We start from the raw sequence: 23,314 nt of genomic DNA, 5'->3' as shown, positions 1-23,314 counted from the left end.
GTATACAATGTCATAATAGTCAGTATACCAGTGATCAGTATACAATGTCATAATAGTCAGTATACCAGTGATCAGTATACAATGTCATAATAGTCAGTATACCAGTGATCAGTATACAATGTCATAATAGTCAGTATACCAGTGATCAGTATACAATGTCATAATAGTCAGTATACCAGTGATCAGTATACAATGTCATAATAGTCAGTATACCAGTGATCAGTATACAATGTCATAATAGTCAGTATACCAGTGATCAGTATACAATGTCATAATAGTCAGTATACCAGTGATCAGTATACAATGTCATAATAGTCAGTATACCAGTGATCAGTATACAATGTCATAATAGTCAGTATACCAGTGATCAGTATACAATGTCATAATAGTCAGTATACCAGTGATCAGTATACAATGTCATAATAGTCAGTATACCAGTGATCAGTATACAATGTCATAATAGTCAGTATACCAGTGATCAGTATACAATGTCATAATAGTCAGTATACCAGTGATCAGTATACAATGTCATAATAGTCAGTATACCAGTGATCAGTATACAATGTCATAATAGTCAGTATACCAGTGATCAGTATACAATGTCATAATAGTCAGTATACCAGTGATCAGTATACAATGCTATAGTCATATATATGTTAGTCATATACAGTGATCAGTATATAGTCATATAGTCAAGTGATCAGTATACAATGTCATAATAGTCAGTATACCAGTGATCAGTATACAATGTCATAATAGTCAGTATACCAGTGATCAGTATACAATGTCATAATAGTCAGTATACCAGTGATCAGTATACAATGTCATAATAGTCAGTATACCAGTGATCAGTATACAATGTCATAATAGTCAGTATACCAGTGATCAGTATACAATGTCGATAGTCAGTATACATGATCAGTATACAATGTCATAATAGTCAGTATACCAGTGATCAGTATACAATGTCATAATAGTCAGTATACCAGTGATCAGTATACAATGTCATAATAGTCAGTATACCAGTGATCAGTATATACAATAGTCAGTCAGTAATAGTAGTCAGTATACCAGTGATCAGTATACAATGTCATAATAGTCAGTATACCAGTGATCAGTATACAATGTCATAATAGTCAGTATACCAGTGATCAGTATACAATGTCATAATAGTCAGTATACCAGTGATCAGTATACAATGTCATAATAGTCAGTATACCAGTGATCAGTATACAATGTCATAATAGTCAGTATACCAGTGATCAGTATACAATGTCATAATAGTCAGTATACCAGTGATCAGTATACAATGTCATAATAGTCAGTATACCAGTGATCAGTATACAATGTCATCATAGTCAGTATACAATGATCAGTAACAGTCTAATAGTCAGTATACCATTGATCAGTATACAATGTCATAATAGTCAGTATACCAGTGATCAGTATACAATGTCATAATAGTCAGTATACCAGTGATCAGTATACAATGTCGTAATAGTCAGTATATATTGATCAGTATACAATGTCATAATAGTCAGTATACCAGTGATCAGTATACAATGTCATAATAGTCAGTATACCAGTGATCAGTATACAATGTCATAATAGTCAGTATACCAGTGATCAGTATACAATGTCATATAGTCAGTAATATTGATCAGTATACAATGTCATAATAGTCAGTATACCAGTGATCAGTATACAATGTCATAATAGTCAGTATACCATTGATCAGTATACAATGTCGTAATAGTCAGTATACCAGTGATCAGTATACAATGTCGTAATAGTCAGTATACCAGTGATCAGTATACAATGTCATAATAGTCAGTATATATTGATCAGTGATCAGTATACAATGTCATAATAGTCAGTATACCATTGATCAGTATACAATGTCATAATAGTCAGTATACCAGTGATCAGTATACAATGTCGTATAATAGTCAGTATACCAGTTGATCAGTATACAATGTCATAATAGTCAGTATACCATTGATCAGTATACAATGTCATGATAGTCAGTATACCAGTGATCAGTATACAATGTCATGATAGTCAGTATATATTGATCAGTATACAATGTCATAATAGTCAGTATACCAGTGATCAGTATACAATGTCATAATAGTCAGTATACCAGTGATCAGTATACAATGTCATAATAGTCAGTATACCAGTGATCAGTATACAATGTCATAATAGTCAGTATACCAGTGATCAGTATACAATGTCGTAATAGTCAGTATACCATTGATCAGTATACAATGTCGTAATAGTCAGTATACCATTGATCAGTATACAATGTCATAATAGTCAGTATACCAGTGATCAGTATACAATGTCATAATAGTCAGTATACCAGTGATCAGTATACAATGTCATGATAGTCAGTATACCAGTGATCAGTATACAATGTCATAATAGTCAGTATACCAGTGATCAGTATACAATGTCATAATAGTCAGTATACCAATGATCAGTATACAATGTCATAATAGTCAGTATACCAGTGATCAGTATACAATGTCATAATAGTCAGTATACCAATGATCAGTATACAATGTCGTAATAGTCAGTACACCAGTGATCAGTATACAATGTCATGTATAGTCAGTATACCAGTGATCAGTATACAATGTCATAATAGTCAGTATACAGTATACCATGATCAGTATACAATGTCATAATAGTCAGTATACCAGTGATCAGTATACAATGTCATAATAGTCAGTATACCATGATCAGTATACAATGTCATAGTCAGTATACAGTGATCAGTATACAATGTCTATAGTCAGTAACCATGATCAGTATACAAGTCATACAGTGTCATGATCAGTATACAATGTCAAAGTCAGTACCATGATCAGTATACAATGTCATATAGTCAGTATACCAGTGATCAGTATACAATGTCATATAGTCAGTATACCATGATCAGTATACAATGTCATAATAGTCAGTATACCAGTGATCAGTATACAATGTCATGATAGTCAGTATACCAGTGATCAGTATACAATGTCATGTAGTCAGTATACCAGATCAGTATACAATGTCGTAATAGTCAGTACACCAGTGATCAGTATACAATGTCATGATAGTCAGTATACCAGTGATCAGTATACAATGTCATAATAGTCAGTATACCAGTGATCAGTATACAATGTCATAATAGTCAGTATACCAGTGATCAGTATACAATGTCATGATAGTCAGTATACCAGTGATCAGTATACAATGTCGTAATAGTCAGTATACCAGTGATCAGTATACAATGTCATAATAGTCAGTATACCAGTGATCAGTATACAATGTCATAATAGTCAGTATACCAGTGATCAGTATACAATGTCATAATAGTCAGTATACCAGAAACGCAAGATGATCAGTATACAATGTCATAATAGTCAGTATACCAGTGATCAGTATACAATGTCATAATAGTCAGTATACCAGTGATCAGTATACAATGTCATAATAGTCAGTATACCAGTGATCAGTATACAATGTCATGATAGTCAGTATACCAGTGATCAGTATACAATGTCTTAATAGTCAGTATACCAGTGATCAGTATACAATGTCGTAATAGTCATAACATATAGTACCAGTGAATAATGATCAGTATACAATGTCAGTATAAAGTCATATAGTACCAGTGATCAGTATACAATGTCGTAATAGTCAGTATACCAGTGATCAGATACAATGTCTATAGTCAGTATACAGTGATCATATACAATGTCGTAGTCAGTATACCAGTGATCAGTATACAATGTCATAATAGTCAGTATACCAGTGATCAGTATACAATGTCATGATAGTCAGTATATATTGATCAGTATACAATGTCATAATAGTCAGTATACCAGTGATCAGTATACAATGTCATAATAGTCAGTATACCAGTGATCAGTATACAATGTCATAATAGTCAGTATACCAGTGATCAGTATACAATGTCGTAATAGTCAGTATATATTGATCAGTATACAATGTCATAATAGTCAGTATACCAGTGATCAGTATACATGTCATAGTCAGTATACAATGTCATAATAGTCATCAGTATACAATGTCGTAATAGTCAGTATATATTGATCAGTATACGTGACGTAGTGTTTTTAGAAGGGTACTTAAATAAACATCATTACTGACATGTTCATTGACGAGAAGGACATAACGAGGAAGGACCAGCTATCTTTATAACGACCATAATGATCTTAATTTAGAGCACACCGTGGCAATGAAATCAGTACAAAGTCATTGTTGGTTATAAATAGTCATATAACACATCAAAAGATCTTATTTAAATCGATATTATAGAAAGCCGAGAAGGCGTCGATCACCCGACAGTGCAATGATATCGAACAAAAGAGTACGTCACAGCTTCATGAATGAAAGAGTCTCAAACATTCTGTTGCCTTGTTCTAATGGATCTGTCTGTAGACTTATCGATCGATAACAAGTCTTTACTAGTTCCTTTTGTTTCGCTTTGACGTCATTTCATTCACAAATATTCGCGTTTGGATCAATGAATGAAGTTACAATAAAAACGGTAGCGAGAACACTTTTACTTAATGTATTCTATAAAACGGTAGCGAGAAAACTTTTAATTTAATACATGTATGTTCTTTAAACCGCTATCGAGAACACTTTTAATTTTAATGTGTTCTATAAAACGGTAGCGAGAACACGTTTTACTTTTAATGTTTTATATAAAATGGTAGCGAGAACACTTTAATTTTAATGTGTTATATAAAACAGTAGTAAGAACACTTTTACTTTTAATATGTTCAATAAATGGTAGCGACAATACTTTCATTTTTAATGTGTTCTATAAAATGGTAGCGCAAGCATTTTCACTTTTAACATGTTCCCTATTTCTGTTATGTGAACACTTATTCTTTTAATGTATGCTATGAAACGGTAACAAGAACACTTTTAGCAAGAACACTTTTACTTTTAATGTATTATATAAAATGGTGGCGAGAACACTTTTACTTTTAATGTGTTCTATTAAATGGTCGCGCAAACACTTCTTCTTTCAATATGTTCATTTAATTTGTAGTGTAAACACTCTTTCTTTTAATGTATTCTATACAATGCTAGCGAGAACACTTCTACTTTTAATATGTTCTATAAAACGGCGGCAAGAACACTTTTACGCTAATGTATAATATAAAATGATAGCAAGAACACTTTTACTTTGAATGTGTTCTTTAAAACGGAAGAGAGAACACCTTTGGGTTTTATTCATACAGAAATCAATCGTTATAAACACGTACTTCTGACAGTGATGACGTCAGTCTTATTTACATAACAGCCACTTGTTCCATATGACACCGTTACTGTCTCCTCTTGTAAACATATTAAACTAAATAAACGTCCTATAAATATTAAGGACTAGTGAAGGACAGACTCACGTGTATACTGAATGTTGCGTGTGTGAAGTGCATGCGTATTTTGGGAGACTGCGGTTGATCTTTCAAACATAAAAAACACAAATTATAAACATATAAACAAACTAAACAAACTAAATCAATCTAAATCAAATTTTGTGGCGATTTAATTAAGCCTTTGTTATTTGAAAAAAAGACATAAGTCGTGGCTATAAATATAGTTCACCAATGCAAAAATAAATTGAAATATCTTTCAAAATTAGTAAAGATGATATAAGATTTTCAAATTGACGTTGACGAGAGAATCGTGAAAGTAAATTGTATTTAAACGATGGCCAGTTTACAATACATATTTATAAAAGTGATCTATGTACCGCTCGTATTAACATTAATATATAAGCAACGATATTAGAAGAAGGCAAATGTTAAAACGATACAAACAGTGAATGAGAATCTAAGATCGAGAGCAAACGTAGAATGCAGTATTGGCATCGTATAAACCGCCGTATCGATCCAAACATTGCATGAAGCTCACTGAATGGAATCCCATGTCGACAAAACACTTCAATCGGCATTTTAAACCGAATTACGTTGTGCCATTAATCTTGTCAGGTATATTTAAGGATTGGTAAGGAAAAGAGAAATACTTGAGTGGTAGAGGGAAATCGATGAGGACGAGAGTGAGAAACATATTACAGACTGTGTGTAATGTTTAGGCTGTGACGGTTATATAAAACATTCTCGTGATTCTCATTCTCAGCGAGGCAATGATGACTTGGAAAATGATAATTCAAAAAAAAAAATCCCAATTAGTAACATAAATCCTAACATGACGTTTATAAGATTAGCGTGATCGTGGGTTTACAATCAATATACGTAAATATATCAGGGCATCCAGTAGGATCAAAATCTCAAGAGTCAGTGACCCTTGGCTGTAAAATCCTGAGGGTCAAATCAAATTCCTGAGGGTCAAAATATTAAACTTAAGGGTCAATTATTAATCACGTTAAAATTCAGTTATATTTAAATATTAAATTTTATAACCAATAACATTGATAATGGTTAAAAAAGTTAATATGACTTATTATGTTTCTATAGAATAAGTAAAAAAAAATGATAATAATTATTGTATAAAATATTGATTAACTTCAGTATTCATGTAAATATTTTAAATTTTTAATTATATTTGATTATCTAAATTCTGGAATATTTAAAGGACAGTTTTGAGCTTCTGATCATAAATCTATTATTTAATCAACAACATCATTTTATAAAAAAAAAAAAAAGATTTTTTACAAAAAAAAAAAGTCTGTTTTATAAATCATAGTTACGACTGCTATTTTTTGTTTGAAATCAAATGTTATTAATTCAATGTATTTCTAAAACGATCTTTTAAAAATAAAGAAATTGTTTTTATTTATTTTGTGTTGCGTTTCCACGTCAAACCACTTTTCATATTTGCCGCCAAAAACAAATTAGAAACTGTAACAGGAACGATTTACGCTTCTCATACTCCAACACCGATGGTTTGTGGGTAATGTACATGTAGGGTTATTCAGGTTAACAACAAAATGGCTACTGCAGCATGCATCAAACTAGGCATATCTACGATCTCATCTCTGTTGTATACCTGCTTACAACTTATATAACATTAATTTATTGCAATTGGAATCTAATATAGCTTTGATTAAAATGTGATTGCTGATAAGAATGTGCAGTTTTAGCGGATTGGAGGCGGGTAGGTACTCAGTACAGGTGTGACTTCTTTACCTGTGCTCCAATTAGCAAATTACGGTCGGACTATGTCACAGTTGAGTGAATCTTTTAATTGGCTTGGGGTATTCTACCAATTAGTGTCACTGACCCTTGCTAATATACACTTTATTGAGGGCTGAACATCACATAATACACACATACACAAGTCTGATGGGCAGTGGTAGTAAAAATGTGAAGCGTCAGATTGACGCACGGCATGCAAAGATCATGCGTCAAAATAAATTTTGCTGCGTCAATGACGCGAGGTCTCGGGTTAATGGATGCCCTGTAGATAAACATCATGTAAATCATTTATACACATAGAAAGATATCGGAAGTGAGATACTGTAGCTGCTATTGAATTGTTTTTTGCGGTGTTTCTTCCTTTTCTTTCTATTGAGTCGCTTTTCATTTATATTTTTACATGCTACATATTTACCTGAACATCATCTTGACGTCGTATAAAGGAAAAAAAAGAATCATATTAATTAAGTAACTTTGCTGATGATGAATGTCAAACGAGTGCAAAAGGTGCACGTTCATTTTCCCCATTCGGTAGAGCTGTTGGTTTATCAAGCGAAAGACCCGACCTGGGACACTCGTCTGTGCCGTCTACTAGAGGAAGTTTGGATATCCGTCTCTAGATCGAGCAAAGCTGAGATTAGCAAAACGGAACAAAACGTTAGCTTTTGGAAGTGAACGACAAGGCGAGTGAAGTAAATATTATAGTTATTTTGGCAGCAGATATTGATTGGTTACTTTTGAATAAATGTCTTTACAATTAATACCTCCTCCAAATAAATAACTCTTCTGACGGTTTATAACGAGTAAGGATAATTAGTTATTGGTGGGTGGAAATTTACAACAGGTGATCACACAGGTATCAGTTGTCAGGCCATTACTGTATAAACACAAGTAACTTCGTTTTCTCTGAAAATATATGACGCTACAATAATAAAACGTGACGTAACAATCACTTCATTACGACAAGGGCAGATAAGTCTATAATAAGCAAATACAACATACGGAAATCAAATACAACATACGGAAATCAAATACAACATACGGAAATCAAATAAAAAGCTACGGAAATCAAATAAAAAGCTTCAGAAGTCCTATCATCAGTTGCTGATGAAGACATGAAATGCATTATATGTATCAAACGGAGACCACGGATATAACCTACCTTGGAAGTACTCATTTCACTCTTCATTGTTTAGGGATTTTTGTTTTAAATCCGAAGAATATTTTAGAAATAAATATACACTATGTCAGTTCGGTTGATCACTTTGTCAATCACAGTTGGCGAGTAAGGAAAACCTCCTGAAGTTTCTGTAGTGATTTTACAGTGTCTTAGTACTCATGCACCTCTAGATGTGGTAATGAGTGCTGTTCCTCTCAACTACAATCACACTTCACGTCAGAACTCATGATTAACATTATCAGTACTTTGCCTTCGATATGTATCAGGTGTGACGTCACACACCGGTACGGACAATTTGCCAGATGCTAAGCACTAATGAAGTAGCATTGATCCGGACGTTTAATTTGCAGACAGTAGAGCTCCACTGACAGGTAAAGGCTTTTCACGAAGATTTATTAATAACGGGATTTCCTATCTCTCACCTCAATGACGTAGGTCTCATCATAAGTCGTGGAAGACACATGAGCGCGTGATCACGCGCGTGCGTGGAAAACTAATTTTGCTGGGCAGTTGTTTATAAACTCGCTATCTTGTGTATCGTTTGTATACACTGAAAATGACTCATAATAAACAGTCTATAGATATCAGAGGAATTTGCGTCAGGGTTCCTTCCAATACCAGGTCGTGTTAAGGGAACGAGGAAATGTGTGTGAAGTAGCTTGCGTGAATGCGTGTGAAAAAGATCAATCTTAAGATTGTATATAATAACCTGACGATGAAAACAGACACATTGTTTAGTGCACTTAAAATCGGTCTGTCGATGAAATCGTACGGAGTATGTAAACAGTCCCGACAAAGGAGATACTAAAATTAAGTCCGGTCGTGGTAAAACTGGTCCAATTCGTCACCCGATACTGTTTTAATTGTATGTTATTATCTACGACCTATGTTTAGATGCCACTGTTTTGGCGAACATTTCACATGACACATCACAATATCCGTCGGCAAAGATACACAGATTCCTGTACTCAGTGAAAATCGGTCTAAACATGAATGCAGAGGATTAATTTACAAATGAAAACTGCTGTCGTTAGTTGTCTGACCTCCAACGGAAAGTTGTTATAAAGTATGCTTTTTGATACCATGAGACAAAGTTGCTCAGACAAAGCACACAAATAGGTTTCAATGAAACATGAAACACTTATCAAACTTTACAGATGAAAAGTACACGTGCTACAGAGTCTCAGTCCTGGATTTTGTCTCTGAAGGAATCGCTAGTAGTTCTGCACACAGTCAAAGGTAGTCCCGTTCAAGAAAACCTTTCAAGAGATTTCACGAAAACAGACGTATAATGATTCAGCAAAACAACAATGCCCGTAGTTTCCACAGAAGGATACAAACACCCAATGGTCTCACCACTACCACGCTCTGTCGGCAGTGTAGCTTTGACGTCATCAAAACTTTAAAAATAGATCCCCTTTATCAATAGGCCAAAAATAACCAATAATATCGATCGAACGTTTTGCTGCAGATATGCCGGAAGTTAAAAGACCAGGCGTAATGATTATATCCTTAAACAGCTCTATTTTAAATAAAGGATTATTAAGAGAACAAGGCACTCCCACGGTTTATGACGTCAAGAGTAGTTATATCTTTCTGAAATCTATTTTGAATGCACAGGCGTTTTTGAAGATGCCATGCACGTGCTGTGAGCTATACTTACCGCACGGCTAGATAAGAAACATTTTAAAAATAGATATATAGCAAAAGTAACGAGTGTGGCCAACAATGAGTCAGCTAAGACTGAGATCGATTTTGGCTATTTATAGAGCCAACAGAAGCATTTATAAGTATGATACAGATAGATAAAGACCTGCGGACAGTGTATATCAAAGAAGTAGTATAAACGCTTCGTCCTGGTTAGATGGGACCCTTACAAACGTAGGATACAAATTACTTCAAGCAGTGGGACAAGCAAGTAATTCCAGCCTTGTAGACTAAATAGATTGTTAACTTTTTTAAGGCAGTATATCCCTTTATCAAGTATTGCTTGAAACAAACACGGTAACATGATGTATAGTTAACAATAGAAGATACAAGAAGACAAAAGAAACTACTAATGGTAAATAGCATTTAGCGCAAAGTCGAGGGTGGGATCTAGTAAGGTTTATACTTCAAACTGGTCGTCTATTGTATTGATATTAGGAGATCAGACTAAGTGTTTATATCCGTAAATGTATGTTACAAGGTAATATATCAATGAGTTTGTTTTTTTATGAAAAACAAGCCGATACAAATAATATTGGTACACATAAATATGTAACAGGAGGAGAGAATGCAGCGGTCAGACTGAAGCTCAAACCCAGGACCTCCGAATACTAGCCAGATGCTCTATCAACTGAGATACTATATTTATGATGCTTGACCCAGTCCAATCTCGTTTCAAGTCAAAAAATGACATGGGGCAAGGTCAGTTTTTTTATTATGGTAAACGACAAAATCAGTTTTCATTTTTTTTCCATAAATTATATATATATATATATATAATCCTTTATCAAAGATTTATGCAGTTTCCAAAACTATTACTTTGTCAAATGACGTTAAAAACCCCAACGTAATATTTGAATCGAGAATGTTTCATGAACCTGCCTTTGGTGCACCAAGACTGCTTCATTAACATGTCCCTGGCGCACCAAGACTATTTCATAAACATGTCCCTGGCGCACCAAGACGATTTCATGAACCTGCCCTAGGTACACCAAGACTATTTCATGAACCTGCCCTAGGTACACCAAGACTATTTCATGAACCTGCCTTTGGTACACCAAGACGATTTCAATAACATGCCCTAGGTACACCAAGACTATTTCATGAACCTGCCCTTGGTACACCAAGACTATTTCATGAACCTGCCCTAGGTACACCAAGACTATTTCATGAACCTGCCGTTGGTACACCAAGACTATTTCATGAACCTGCCGTTGGTACACCAAGACTATTTCATGAACCTGCCCTAGGTACACCAAGACTATTTCATGAACATGCCGTTGGTGAACCTGCCGTTGGTACACCAAGACTATTTCATGAACCTGCCCTAGGTACACCAAGACTATTTCATGAACCTGCCCTTGGTACACCAAGACTATTTCATGAACATGCCGTTGGTACACCAAGACTATTTCATGAACCTGCCCTAGGTGCACCAAGACTTGTTCATGAACCTGCCCTAGGTACACCAAGACTATTTGATGAACCTGCCCTTGGTACACCAAGACTATTTCAATAACATGCCCTAGGTACACCAAGACTGCCTCACCTCCTAGACACCAACCGCAAGTTCTTTCCTTTTTCAGGTTATTTATTTTTGCTGAAGACAAACACTTGTGCAATTGAATTAGAGTTTGGCAGTAATATACATGGTAACGATACATTATAAATGTATTCATCGGCATTACGACTTTCACTCCACCACTGTCTAATCTGAAATCCGTAGCCCCGAAATAATGATGTATTTAGGTGCATTCCAGTATGGATCATAACTTGCCTGGAGATCCGCACTTTACATGATACATATAGAGCTCTCCTTACAAACTCTCGACAGAATATAAACCAGCTCCATGAGAATACCTATACCTGATTAGAGACCGGCTATTTATAGCTACGTAAGCTTTCCGGGGGATAATAGTGTAGCAGTAACACTATGATCAGCTTCCTGGTGGAGGCCTTGTGAGGATAGACTTCCACCAGTAACACTATTACACATTATTAGAGTGGAGGCTTTCCGGGGGATAATAGTGTAGCAGTAACACTATGATCAGCTTCCTGGTGGAGGCCTTGTGAGGATAGACTTCCACCAGTAACACTATTACACATTATTAGAGTGGAGGTCAGTGATTAAAAGTGGTCCGGTCTAAGTGATCAGGTCTAATTCTAATGTGAAGGCAAACAATGAAAAAAAACCCTACAACATGTATTGCAGTATTCAAATGTCGACTGCAGCTGGATTTGGATTTGATATTACCAGCACTGTATTATGCACCTGTTATGAACAATATACTATACATTTAATATTAACAATATACTTTACACCCTATATGAACAATATACCTTACATTTAATATGAACATTATACTTTACACCTAATATGAACAATAATCTATGCACCTAATATGAAAAATATAATGTACACCAAATACGAGCAAAATATTATGCACATAATGTGAGCGACAAATCTACTCATGTTGACCTTTGCATGTGTTTATATATATAATATAGCACCAACTACCTCCCCCACAAAGATGTCGATATGACCACAATGCTAGTCACGATAGCGGGAAAAAGAAAATCCTATTTATAAGGGGTTTCCCACACTTCATATCAAATGGATTCAATAAATAAATGTCGGATGTATACTGGTGTACGACAGAAGTAATATTAAATAGCTTTCTATTTGTGCTCGTGAACCAGTGGGTGTATGAAGTGAATAACAATCTGTAGTACGAAGGGCATTTTAACCGTAATAACGCCTCCCTGTATACAGATGTCGTCTTATACCCGACTTTTATTAACATTTCTACCCAGACCATACGTCAATGTAAATTACACACAATTCACAGACTTCAATGTACAAGAAAAATTCTTTAGAAAACTGACGTAGAGAATAGTTAAGCATTGATGTCACTATTTTTTAATTTTATCGGGTTATGAAATTGTTTGCAAACTGTGTGAATCCGCGTAGCGGATTCTCACAAAAGTTTGCAAAACTTTATTTTTCATAACCTGATAAAATTGAAAAATAGTGAAATCAATACTTATAATTTATCTTATACTCTATTTGATAAAATGAAGTATGTTTAAATGTAACATTATAGTGGTTTTTCAAGGAATTTTTTTTTTCCGAATCAATACGAAACGTCAATGTCTCCATTGTGACGTCACGATAACGTCGGGGTTTCGCGCCATTCTCGGATTTTTTTTCATAGTGGTATGCCAATCAGAAAGCCAGATTTGGTATGAAAACAAAGAAAAATTAATTATTCCATCACGAAAATATTACGCCGTTGCATCAGTCCGTCGGGAAACAACGTTATCATTGTCTCCGTTAACGGCTGATGACGTACATTTAAAGTTAATTAAAATGCTCCTTGCACGGAGATTTATTATATCACCACACCTATTTATAGCATAAACCTTCATTAAAGATGACGACTGATGAAGTACAATATTAAAGTGAATTAAAATGCTCTTACACGGAGATTTATTATATCACCACACCTATTTACAGCATAAACCTTCATTAAAGATGACGACTGATGAAGTACAATATAAAGTGAATTAAAATGCTCTTACACGGAGATTTATTATATCACCACACCTATTTACAGCATAAACCTTCATTAAAGATGACGACTGATGAAGTACAATATTAAAGTCAATTAAAATGCTCTTACACGGAGATTTAATTTATCATCATACATATTTATAGCATACAACTTCATTGATACCCTATTGTTTTATCTAGACATCCATTATAACAAAGGGTGTATGAGGGTTAAAGCGTAGTTTCTATGACCACATTGTATAATAGGCTAATTCGAATTTGACAGTGCAACATATAATATTTAATAGTGACAGAAAAAACCAGGAAGTATACAATCACACAAAACAAATAAAAGTTTTCACTGGCAAACACAGACATCATCATACGGCTGTCTATAGGATGTTAGTTAGCAAACTAAACAATGCAATTTCACATGGGACAAATACTGAAATAGTATTTTTTTTCAAAATTACAAATAGTAGCATGTATTGCAATATTGTTAAATAACACATTAATGATATCAGATAATAAAATAAATAATAATATAACAGGTTTAACAGAATAAAAGTTTTGCTGAAAAAAATAAGAGTATAATAAACCATTGATGAAAGATACAATTAAAAAGTGTTAAAATTTAAAGTTTAAAAAAAGAAACACAGCAAAACGTTCCGCAGACAAACAACAGAGTTCATCGACGAAAGTAGCAAAATGAGGCACTCTCATGAGGAAGACGCTTCAAACGAAACAGTGAATTCAACACAAAGGTATTGACTTTTTGTAAATATAAATACATATTGTGAAGGTTGTATTAATGAGAATATAGTTAGTCGAACTGCAAGAACGGCATAACCAGTTGTTTCATTAAGTTTTACATATAATGTAGTGGTACTGTAACAGGTAACCTAACTATGCTGTCCTTGTGGTAACTATAGTGGTTCAATCTTTCGTCAGGGCCTCGCTGTAACCTAACTATGCTGTCCTTGTGGTAACTATAGTGGTTCAATCTTTCGTCAGGGCCTCGCTACTGGCGATAAGAAAATAAAGATTATTTTTACTGTCTTCTGAAGCTAATTGACTTTGTGTATTGTATGAAGGAGCTTTAATATAATTGTCCATAAACTCTTATCTCTGTAAACCAGTTTGACGATGGGTAAACAATGAACGTCGCGTGCTTTCTGTCGACACTGGGTAGTTGTGCTCGTCTTAGACAAATACACAAACGTTGTGTTTATAAGGTAGATTCGACTTACCACACCCGAAATGCATTAGCTGCACGATTAAACATTGTCTACACATGCTTACAGGCCAATTAATTCTTAAGTTTGCTATTTCAATAAGATAATTAGTAATATTTTTATATATATATTTTTTAATTAGATCACGCCATGTGAGCTTTTATTCATTACGCAAAAATGCACTAACAAATAACATCCAATTACAGCTCATCCATAGTGACTCCCCGTCTAAAACAAGGTGGAAACATTCATCGATTTTACAAGCATATCGACTCTTCAAAGGTGCCCTCTCAGCTAACACATTTCGTCATTCATATTACACAATTCATACTCAATTTTGTTTTGAAATTGTTCGGGCTATCTTAAGGATATTGTCAGGAATATATTATTGAGCAATGAAAAACTGCGTTTTAAAAGAAAGAAAAATATATTTTATAATTACATCTTCCTAGCTTATTGCATGCAAATATGTTCAACTTTCAAAAAATACATCTTCAGGTTGTCAATGTGGAGAAACATAGCAACCATAAACGTGTTGCGAAATAAAAAATATATTTCCCAAAGAGAATCAGGTTGAAGACAATACATAGGTAGAGACTACCATAACGACTTGTCGAGACAATGTGTGGACAGGTGCTTATAAATATTCTTATCTCGGCCATCCTGAAGTTTTGTGTTTCTGATAGTAGTACGATAATGGCTCGTTCATTCGTTATTAAACAGTACAAAATGTGTTATTAAGTGATGCATTCAAAACGCGTATTATGTCGGTTAAAAATGATTGCGTGCATTTCATAATTTAACGGATGGATCTGGTATCGACCACGAACTTGTTTCGCTGTCTTGGCAGAGAAATTGATGTTTAGCACGCAAGTCTTCAGTTTGACAACGAAACACAGCGACAACACGCCAATCATGATCTTTAACACGCTTGAGACAGATTGAGACTTTCGCTGAGTGCCAAAAACGCCAGTGGAATTTATTGACAGAATGCGGTGTAGTTTGTATATACATTGTATACTAGATTCCCATCAGGACCACACCTATTCTTCTTATCTACTCGAACCGGCAGTATTCCTTACATATCAGCATCGATTTGTATCAATATTTTAATGGTTAAATAAACATAGAATTCTATTTCCAGCGAAAACCCGTTATCCACGGACAAGTGCAAAATTATTTGAAACAATATCTCGTAACATAATTTGACAGTACTTACATCAGGACATGGTAGATAGGTATTAAATTACTTATCAGGCGTGTTGAAGTATTTCAAGAGTTGGTTAAATGAAAAATCAATACAATGTACATGTACAGGAGTATATATCAATATATATGTTATGCATACAAGAATCAAATCTGTATTCCGAAAAAAATCAAGGTTTCTTAAAAAAAATAATAGCATACTAATATATATATCGATGGCCTAAGATGAAGTTACAGTACCAAACATGTTAAGTATTCCCTACGTAATATATGATAATATTGGAGATTCATTTCGCTGTTTTGCCGTCTGAAGCAGTGTCTGAGGCGCGATATTTAGGACGAGGGCGGGAAACAAAAGACGACCCGCGTTACGAAAATTTTATTTATTTTCATTAAATTGTTCCGAAGGTGATGATAAGTGTAGCATTAGCGGTAAATTACACGTAATATATTTTGAGACTCGAATCACCGATCTCGTTTTCATCCCCATTCGGAATGGTAGTGGGCCTTTAACAACATCACGTACACCTTCAACACTCACTGCAACAGTGTAAATGATTATCTTTTCTATTCTGATTTTATTCGAGATTTATTGTATCTATTTATCTGTTGCAGTCTATTTATCTATGATACACTTGTGTTATAACGTATTACTTTTACTACCGATGTCGGTGTACTTTGACTGTTATATTTCCAGACGTCCTGTAACAGTAAAATTACTACCACGACCAGCCATGGATCTCATCGTTCGGAATATCACATTGAAACTTAATACTACACATCTTAATCATTCGTTTTGTTATCAATGTCTGTCGAATCTATTGACTTTCGCCATGCTGTATTAATCCTTTAATAAGAAACGTGTAGATAAAATATCCATCACATGCATCGGTAGATACATCCATTTACATCAGTATAAACTCGTTTGATGCAGATTCCAATTATTGTTCTTTAATGTTTTTTGTTTTTGTTTTTGTTTATCACAATAGCAAATATCGTTTAAAGACATTACATCGGTAGGCCTACGTTTGTACATATTCCTATATGCCCGTGCCTAACGTATTCCCAACTTCTTTTAACGTTTTGAATTCAAAACTGGACATTCCAAAACAAAACAGTAACCGGAAGTACCCACATTTACAGCACTGCCTGTGTCACTGTTACGTTTTGCTTTGAAGCGAAATATTGATAGTAAAAACAAGCGTCGTAATGTCATGGGATTACTTAGTCTGGAGATAACGAGACAGAGGATTATTAGCGGACAAGTGAATTTGATGGTAAGCGGGACAATTTCCTTGTCGGGGGATCCTATAACCAAACAGATTCTAAGGTTCCAGACAGTTGTTATCTTGGGAAAGTCATTGTGACGCATGGATACTCACATTAAAAGTATATTTATGTTTCATTCTCCTGAATCGATGAACAGTTGAAATATGTTTTCGCAATAGACCAAAATGATCATTTTCAGTATCCAGAACGAAAACAGAGAAAGCATGTTAAGGCTGTTTTTGTTGACCAGGCATACTTTGGAGGTTTAGAAGTCCAATTAGTTCCAGGTGTTTGTTGCTTATGTTTAGAAAGCCTTAACTCTGACCAGGTAGACTTTGGAGGTTCGGAAGTCCGATTAGTTCCAGGTTCTTTGTGGGTTTTTTTGTTTTTTTGTTTTTTGTTTTTTTTTTATTATTTTTTTTTCGTTTAGAAAGCGTAAACACTATGGCCAGGTACCCTATACTTTGAAGGTTGAGAAGTCCGATTAGTTCCAGGCTTTTGGCCATACGACTTCATCAGTACTTCAGACAACACTATGTTTGTGTCACGTTGAGTGGCAATAGAACACAGCTAACGTCATTGCTACAGTTTTATGCATAGTCATCTTAACATTTAAAAAAACCATCTGTAGGATCACAACACATTTCTCTTTATGCAGATTTAATCAAACACTAGGATATCCCCCATCTAATTTGGTTTTTTTTGTACAGATACGATTTTCGGGTAATTGTTAATGCCATGTTATTGCTTTTAATACTTGAAGTCTGATGGTCAGATAGCTCTGTCTTCCTGATAGAAGGTTGTACAATATACGTTTATGAAAGAATGGTTAGCTTACAATAAAATTCATAAAGACAGTGATCATTTGTCTTACATGTCCGTGCATACTTTTGTATTGTTAACGTCTACATTCGTTCTGGAGGGATAGTACAAAACGCAAAGAAAGCAAAGAATTTGTTTTCCCAAATCGATGGAATATATAAACACATGAAAGGTTATGCAATCTACACGTTAAGCTGACAAAACATGTTCGGGGAAGGTCAAAGGGTCACAGGTATAGAGGTCTGTGATTGTTTATACCATCAGTCGGTTATAAGTACTACCTATTAGAAATAATGACGTGTACGGCCAGGCCATCAGTTCCAACTCAGTTCACTTCGGAAACTTTTGGCATTTAACAAAAACAGATGAGGAGTCCAAGTGTGCTGACGTCAGAACGTTAGTAAGTGGAACAAGGCACTGGTATTTGTAATTAGAAACGTTTGGGTAAAATTCATATCACTGCATGAAAGTCCTTGCTTGTTTGGTAAACATGTTTATAAATACGACCAATAAACCAATTATTCAGTAGATATACCATTTAATCAATCAGTCAATCCGTTGAATGTTCAATCAATCATTTGAATGTTCAATTAAATAGTTGAATGTTCAGTCAATTCATTAAATGTTCAATCAATCAATTGAATGTTAATCAATTATTTGAATGTCCAATCAATTATACTTACATATAAGCATTCACTCAATTATTGAAGCATCCACTTTATATTTATTAAATTATCCAAAGGAGAAGCACATGTTAAAGGTCCTCTATAGAAGGTATAATGGTGCCAGTAAATATATAGAAGTTGTAGTTAATTACTATCGATTAACATATTACATGTTTTCATGATCTCAATTTAGCACTAATTTTCACGAAACAACAGCTATTGTCAAACATAATATAATCATTTTATTTTTTTTTTATTTTTTAACATTGATTAAAAGATGTTGGGTTTCGAAGACATTGCGATATGTTAATAACGATATAGCCATATTTAGTCGTATAACTGTTGGTACTCACCAAAATGGAATAGGCCCATTAAGGAATTATGCACATAATCAAGTCAATTGTTCTTCCTGCCATAGCCATTGACAAATCCCTTCTCAAACTCAATTAGACATCTCAAATTCAACCAAAAACTTCATATTCGTGTCACAGTGATCAAATTTGTTCATAAAATCTAAGAAACAACGTGTCTTTATAGTCAAATAAACCTTTATAATGTGTAAGGTCTGTATGTGCTGTTCTTGAGAGGGACTTGTGCAAACGCACTAAGTGAACACTTAATCTATTTCACTAGATGGATAGTTTCTGTAATACGATCTTCCGTTGTCCTACTTTTTCTTTTTCCGTTTTTTTTTTTCATTTTTCCTTTCTTTGTTAATAGATAAAAATATCTAAAGGAAGGACATGTTATCAATGTGTGTAAGTCTGGGTCGATGAAAGCATTGCACAGTCCCAGAAGGTCCCGGATGGTACAGAGATTTTTGACGTCATCATACGGCACATTCGATAACCATGTCTTTCAAATTAATGATATTACGCAGAGTCAAATGTCAACGCAAAATAATCTAATGTAAAAAAAGGGTTTACTGAACAGTCACCTCCGCCTAATTGTATCAAGTAGTAATGCTTTGAAAGGTTATCAACATCTATTTGTCTGGTCTTCTATAGGCAAAACAAATTCGTATTGATTGATAAAAACGTTAGATGAAGAGAACATGAAAAACAAACAACATTGTGCCTATCAGTCACTGGACTTAACAGAAGCGGGGCAATTTAACGTAAGAGTGAATTGGAACTCTCAAACCAAACTGACTGTAATAGTTTGTTTATTTGTTTTTTCCCGTAACCTGCACGCAAATCGTGTATGATAATAAGTAAGCATTGCTGGTTCTCCACTATACAATTAATACACATTGGTGTTAGTTATAACAGTGTACGTCTTGTTGCCTCGTCCCAAACCTGCATATGTGATGTAAAACAAAAACTAGTACACATTTCACTCATATTTATCATCTTCAGTTCCAGGATTATGTCTGTAAGGTAACCCTAAAGTGAGATTTGTTATATTTATACCATTATTATTGGAATCCGACGAGGGTATGGGTACAATGTACATAGGTTCCTATCCAATCGTATATCTTTAAGGTACAGTAACCAATTTCTATGATACTCTCTAAAGTCGTTAACAATACCTTTGCATTCACCAGTTTATCATTTGCTTATTTGTTTCCATAAAAGATGTAGAAAATTATTTGATGTGATATTTTGCTTTGTGATTATATTGAGAGTTAAGCGCCACTGAATTTATTTTTAAACAAATAAAACATATGTATGCATTACAAAACAAAAAGAGAAAACAACAAATAATAGACCTGCAAAAACTAACAACAAAAATGGGTCATTGTTGTCTATTGCATGTACCAAACAACAAAAAAATGGGTCATTGTTGTCTATTGCATGTACCCAACAACAACAAAAATGGGTCATTGTTGTCTATTGCATGTACCCAACAACAACAAAAATGGGTCATTGTTGTCTATTGCATGACCCAACAACAACAAAAAATGGGTCATTGTTGTCTATTGCATGTACCCAACAACAACAAAAATGGGTCATTGTTGTCTATTGCATGTACCCAACAACAACAAAAATGGGTCATTGTTGTCTATTGCTCATGTACCCAACAACAACAAAAATGGGTCATTGTTGTCTATTGCATGTACCCAACAACAACAAAAATGGGTCATTGTTGTCTATTGCATGTACCCAACAACAACAAAAAAGGGTCATTGTTGTTATTTACATGTACCCAACAGCATAAAGTTCTTAGATTGATGTTATCGTGTGCTCCGATAATTATATAAACACTATCCCCGCTACTACGACCACACGTGCATGCTATAACTCTGGCACGTGTTGCGGGTGTTAATTATAAACTGTGATAGAAACTGCCTTTATATCGCGCGCTCTCACGCGTGTGCACGTAACTCACGCCCTTCGAATCACTAAACGTTAACATCTATTTGTTCAAGATAGGAAATATGTTCAGTATGCATCGGTATTTACGGCTTATTGTTATTCTATACACAGTGACGCACGCGGAACACCTTATGACATATTACATCTGTTAATATCAAAACTATGTACCAAAAGACTTCCATCACAATCTGAATTCTTTTTACTTTGAAAACGGTTCACGATTTTTTGTAAAACAAAGAACTGACGTTTTATAGAGTATGACTAGGTCTGTTTTGTTTTACTTCGGTTACTAAATCAGTTAGAACTGAGTTAAAAACAAATTGTGTTCTGACGAGTGTAGATGATTTGGTAAACATGCCTGAATCAATGATGCATCTTCTCTCAAGCCTTCATTTACACCCCGCTTCCTCCTGTGAGAGTCTAATACCACTTTCACGAGATCGTTTAGCAGTTAGTAATTAGCCTAACACACAATTAAGTATTTATCAGATAGTAGGCCGCTTTCAAGGTGAAGTTATTCCTGGTAACATATCCAGGCCAATTACAGCGTATAGTACAGGCCACTTATCATCTATAGCTGTGTGACCTTGGCATCCCGTGGGCCAGCGCTGGTGAGCAGAACGCGTACACTGTACCAAATCTGGGAGGCTGGAACAGTTCTGTGCGAATTCATTAATCTAATATCTTCATTTTCTCAACATTCGAATAAAACATAAAAATATAGTATTCACCACGACATGAAATCACTAAACAACAGAATATAAATATTCATTAAAAATGTACAAGTTTATTTTCAATTAAATTTAGTTAACATTTAAACGTATCAATATAGATCTTCTGTTTTTATTTTATAACCGGTACATACAATGTATATGTTAAAGTTTCTAAGAACACATAACCTATGCTAAATATTGACTCAAACATTTTCTATACAAATCTTTCATCAATGAAAATTATTCACAAGTATTTTCTATGATCCTGACATAAGTTTCCTACATAAAATAGTTATGTTAATGAAATGGGCAGTTTGAATAAACGCATCGACACATATATGGGATTGAGACAACCGGTGTATGTGGAAATAAATAACTGCAATAGTTTCCGTTATTACAGTCAAAGTGCATTCGGATATACGTGATGGAAATCAACTTACTGAACATTTGTTTATTCAATAATAATTTCTACGGATAACGTGTATAAATTAAGTGCATATTGTTTGTTTACATTGTTACATTGGAGTGTAAGGGAAGTAACTCAGGTAGATCAGAATGGAAGACCATGGAAATCTTTATATTGTTACAGTGAATTGTTCACGTACCTGTTGTGTAATTAGACAGCAGTTGAAATAAATGCTGTGTATCTATTGGGCGTATTACAAGGTCAGCTACTCATCAATTACAGGGAATATCATCAACAGGCCGATAGGATGAGGGTCGGACATTTAATTATAATAACTATTACATGTGCATTCACAGGGCCTACATCGGAGCCAAGGTGTCTTAAGACTTTCTACACAATTAATGCTATGGTGTTACAAAGACGTCCTGACATATCACATTACTAACTTAGACTGTCTCATCAGTCTCTGGAATATTAAAATTATCACTAAAATTTCGCTTGATTAATTTGTCTCGAGATATGTCTGATTTTCAAACTAGGGGCAGATAATCTATTTATGAAATTCAGATTATAGATTCCTATCAACACCATCGGATTGGTTGGTCATTCTATCGCTAACCTCCCCATATCGAGTTGATACAAACGTGGTATGTCAGAACATCGACGCTGTTCGGGCGTTTAAACCAGATGATATGACACTCTGCCACCTCCTTTGTCGGGTAAGACAATACTGTATTATGGGGGTTTGTCTCGCTGGTTTCTGTATGAGATTCTTTGTACCGGATATGTCGGGTAAGATAATACTGTATTATGGGGGTTTGTCTCGCTGGTTTCTGTATGAGACACTTAGAACCCGGTATGTCGGTTCGGTTTATAATACTGTATTATGGGGGTTTGTCTCGCTGGTTTCTGTATGAGATACTTTGTACCCGATATGTCGGGTAAGATAATACTGTATTATGGGGGTTTGTCTCGCTGGTTTCTGTATGAGACACTTAGTACCCGGTATGTCGGGTAAGACAATACTGTATAATGGGGGTTTGTCTCGCT

General features: G+C 34.6%; 1 protein-coding gene across 6 annotated transcripts in view; it reads right to left on the bottom strand.

The window, feature by feature from the left end:
• Positions 1-23,314, bottom strand: part of LOC138309869 (uncharacterized) — a 115,240-nt gene that overhangs the window by 16,390 nt on the left and 75,536 nt on the right. The window contains exon 1 of one of the 6 annotated variants that reach the window (XM_069251113.1): positions 8,353-8,846. The exons of the other annotated variants lie outside the window; for them this stretch is intronic. Within the exon in view, the coding sequence (XP_069107214.1) occupies positions 8,353-8,379 (27 nt within the window). The 5' untranslated portion in view covers positions 8,380-8,846. Of the gene's footprint in view, positions 1-8,352; positions 8,847-23,314 lie in introns of those variants that run through there. 6 annotated transcript variants of the gene reach the window in all.

Source organism: Argopecten irradians, chromosome 15 (assembly GCF_041381155.1).
Source record: "Argopecten irradians isolate NY chromosome 15, Ai_NY, whole genome shotgun sequence".
NCBI classification, from domain to species: Eukaryota; Metazoa; Mollusca; class Bivalvia; order Pectinida; family Pectinidae; genus Argopecten; species Argopecten irradians.
The sequence above is the reverse complement of the archived record's forward strand: the minus strand, read 5'-3'. Positions and strand labels throughout refer to the sequence as shown.